This window comes from Lipotes vexillifer, unplaced genomic scaffold (assembly GCF_000442215.2).
Source record: "Lipotes vexillifer unplaced genomic scaffold, Lipotes_vexillifer_v1.1 scaffold75, whole genome shotgun sequence".
NCBI classification, from domain to species: domain Eukaryota; kingdom Metazoa; phylum Chordata; class Mammalia; order Artiodactyla; family Lipotidae; genus Lipotes; species Lipotes vexillifer.
Genome location: NW_006771517.1, coordinates 1,360,251 through 1,364,301, shown reverse-complemented (window position 1 = coordinate 1,364,301; position 4,051 = coordinate 1,360,251). Strand labels below are relative to the sequence as shown.

At 54.4% G+C, this 4,051-nt stretch overlaps 1 protein-coding gene across 1 annotated transcript in view; it reads right to left on the bottom strand.

Annotated features, from left to right (window-relative positions):
* The window catches only part of NOL4L (nucleolar protein 4 like), a 132,874-nt gene that overhangs the window by 60,477 nt on the left and 68,346 nt on the right, over nucleotides 1-4,051 (bottom strand). Inside the window, exon 4 of the mRNA XM_007446851.1 lies at nucleotides 1,178-1,287. Coding sequence (XP_007446913.1) covers nucleotides 1,178-1,287 — 110 coding nt within the window. The remainder of the gene's footprint in view (nucleotides 1-1,177; nucleotides 1,288-4,051) is intronic.

Sequence of the window (4,051 nt, the reverse complement as noted above, 5' to 3'; positions counted from 1 at the left end):
ATTCCTGCACAGAAACAACTTTGCCATTGTGAGTTGAAAACCCAACACCATTTTCCCCACTGACATTGTTTATGAGTACATGAAGTTTCTTAGGGATGCAACCATCATAGAATAGACCATCTCAGATGAAAAGACGCAAGAAACACAGACAGCTCTACTACCCAGAGCCAAGCTTACTTCATTTGACCTTGGGAGGCTGTAAGGATGGGAGGGCACACCATGCCTCCTCCTCAGGGGAGTGCAGAACTCAAGCCAACCAGCTCAGATCCTCAAACTGGGTGCCACAGCCCCAGATGCCACCTGAGCAACGTCCTGTAACATCACCTCGGAGCTGACTGCAGAGCCATCACCCCCTGGGCGGACACATGCTCAGGTTGTCAAGGAGACCAGCCATACCCAGGATGGAATGCACCCAGGGCTGAAGTCTGACTTTCAACAGAGGAGAACGAACCCGTTCCCCTTGGCAGGCCTCAAAGATACAGTAGGTTCATATGTCACAACGGATGAAAAAACGTGAAGCGAGAGGTTAAGACATCATTACTCTAGTTTTTTGGGCAGTGGCGGAGGGAGGGGGTGGCACTCACCTAGTCCTTCTCTGAAAGACAGTCAGGCTACTTGCCTCGCAAAGGGCTAGAAGGTGGGCTGTGTAGAGAGGCAGGCAGGAGGGGTTTTCTTTTCATAACCTGTTTCCATGGTGCCTGACAGCCCTGGGCAATCCACAGCTGGGGAGTCTTGGGCAGCCGGGGAGGGGGAGCCCAGGGCCTTATGTCACCCAGGCCACCCTCCAAGGCCCATCTTCCTGGCCTGTCTGGGCCCCAAGGGTGACAGAAGCCACAGGCAGGCAGCAAGGGCCCCCGTCTCTCGGGGGAAAGGAGCCGAGTGATGTAGCAGACAAAGGGCAGAGCAGAGAGAGAACAACCCAAGGGCCAAGGTGGGCAGCTCTTACCCACCCCCTTCCTCGCCCCTGCCCTGAAGGAAAGTTTCACTGAAGACCCGGCAGACCCTCTAACTAGGAACACATTCCCTCCCGCCCCTCTCAGCCTGGACTGCATGGCCCAGATAACCAGATAAGGGCCTCTTTGATTTCCAGTGTGTTTACACAGGTCTCGGAAAGGATCAACCACATCCAGGCAAGTCAGGGCGCCTCCAGGAGGGGTGAGGGGGGCGGACGCCTTACCTGCTCCTGGGAATTCATCACACGCAACTTCATCTGCTTCAGGTACGTAGAGGTGAGGGGCATGTTGTAATCGATGATCCCGGAAACCAGAGGAGAGGGAGGCTCGTTTTCTGGCGGAAAGAAGAGAAGGAAGCCCCTTTCAGCCTGCGCTGTGGGCCACCAGCAGCCTGGCACCCACATAGGGGACCCAACACAGGGACTGAGGAGGAGGGGGGGGAGGCCGGAGGTCACTGACTGGGGGCTCGCCCGCCGTGCCTGGCCCATGGATGTGGACTGCATGACGCTTAAGTGCCAGTGTTTAGTGAGAGAGTTCACCTTTGGAAACCAGGGATTTCTGACTCCTTTGAGAAATGGAAGTTCTGGCCGCACAGGGCCCGCACTCCCACGTGGCAGACACCCACTGCAGCCGAGCAGCAGCCGCTCCTTTTAGACGGGGTGTGAGGGCTCCATTTTGCCACAGTCCCCACCCCTCCCTATTGCGCTGCACACTTTCACTCAACGATGATGCCTGCCAGGCCCCTGAAGCCATTTAAGTTTCCAACGCTGGCCTAAGCCAGCTCATGTGCCACACTGTCCCACCCCGTCCCCCAACCTCCACGGTATCCCCCCCAAAGCACCGTCAGGGACCACATCACTCGCAGGTCTGGGCCAGGCCTCCAGTATGCCCAAATTCTAATTCCTCTTTCATCACACAGAGAGGAGCACTGTCCCTCCCATTTATTGCTTTCTTGTCCTGAACATCAAAGTAACGCATATCCCTTTTTTTTTTTTTTGCTGTACGCGGGCCTCTCACTGTTGTGGCCTCTCCCGCTGCGGAGCACAGGCTCCGGACGCGCAGGCTCAGCGGCCATGGCCCACGGGCCCAGCCGCTCCGCGGCATGTGGGATCCTCCCGGACCGGGGCACGAACCCCTGTCCCCTGCATCGGCAGGCGGACTCCCAACCACCGCGCCACCAGGGAAGCCCCGCATATCCCTTTTGTACAGCATTTGCGAAGTGTGGAAAGATGTAAAGAAAAATTTTAAAAACCATAATTGCACCAAGAAGCTTGGCATATGCTTGTTTATTTTTTCCCTGTGATTTCTCTTTTTTATATACTTGATATCACAATGCATACAGAGAATTACAGTCTGCTTAAAAAATTTTTTTTTTGCTTAACATTTTCTCATAGTCACTTCCCCCACCATCAAAAATCTCGTTTTGCTTTGCAAATATAATTTTTATAGCCCTGTACTATTTTATCCTATTTTCCTTAAGTCATTCCCTATGATTGATTACTTAGGTTGTTTGCTATTGGGGGTTACTATAAACACTGCAGGGAACATCCTTGTGCAGGAATACTGGTCTGTATTTATGATCGTTTCCTTTTTAGACCAGACTCCAAGACGTGGAATTTGTGGGTCAAAAGGCAGGAATACTCGGAAGCTCTTGAAATGTCTGGCCATGCTGGCTTCTGCACAGGCTCCTGCAGTGGACACTGCCCAGCCATTGTGTTCTGCATCTTGGGTGCCACTGTGGGTGCCATTTAGGAGAGACTGCAATGGCACAGGAAGAAGTCAAGAAGACGACAAGCATGATTCGAAGGGAGCCCATCACATCTCTCTCCAGTCCAGCTTCCCCTTCAGATGTCTCTTGCTGTGACCAAGCTCAGAAACCCTGGAGTCACCTGCTGGGACCCGTCACGCGAAGCACGGCCTCATTTCATCACTTAGTCGCTTGACCTGGCTTCACCCTCCGTCCAGGGAATAGTCTCGGTTACCTGTTCTCTGGTTGCCTCTTCACCCCCGTCTCCAAGGGTGCCAGGCCTTTGACCCGTGTCCCCCCTGGTGCCTAGCTCTGTTCATGCGCTGGGGTTTGAGTGGTGCGAGAAGTGGGAACGACTTCCGGCCGGGCCAAAGCCTGCACGTCACCACAAGCACCGCGCCCAGGAGATGCGCTGGACGGGAGCGGGTGACAGGGCTGAGGTGGAGAGAGGCAGGGATTTGCAGAATCTGCCGCTCCAGAGCCAGAGCCCAGGCCAGACAGGCCCCTGCAACCTTGAAAACGCTCTGCCGAGGGAGAGAAGCTGGACGCCACAGGACAAATACTGTGTGATTCCACGTGGATGGAACATCTAGAACAGGCACATTCAGAGACAGAAAGTAGAAGAGGGCTTCCCTGGTGGCGCAGTGGTTGAGAATCTGCCTGCCAATGCAGGGGACATGGGTTCGATCCCTGGTCCGGGAAGATCCCTGGTCCGGGAAGATCCCACATGCCACAGAGCAACTAAGCCTGCGCCACACCTACTGAGCCTGCGCTCTAGGGCCCGCGAGCCACAACTACTGAGCCCGCGCGCCTAGAGCCCGTGCTCCACAACAAGGGAAGCCACCGCAATGAGAAGCCCGTGTACCGCAACAAAGAGTAGTCCCCGCTTGCCACAACTAGAGAAAGCCAGTCGCAGAAATGAAGACACAACGCAGCCAAAAATAAATAAATAAATAAATTTTTTAAAAAAGAAAGAAAGTAGAAGAGAGGTTACCGGGGACAGGTGTCTGAGAATGGGAAGTTACTGCTTCACAGGTCCACAGTTTCTGTTTGGCGTGACGAAAATGTTTTGGAAACAGACAGTGGTGATGATTGCCCAGTGGTGTGACTGTAACTAACACTGAGTTGTACACTTAAAAATTATTAAAATGGGGCTTCCCTGGTGGCGCAGTGGTTAAAAGTCCTCCTGCCGATGCAGGGGACACGGGTTCATGCCCCGGTCCGGGAAGATCCCACATGCCGCAGAGTGGCTAGGTCCCTGAGCCGTGGCCGCTGAGCCTGCGCGTCCGGAGCCTGTGCTCCGCAACGGGAGAGGCCACAACAGCAAGAGGCCCGCGTACCGCAAAAAAAA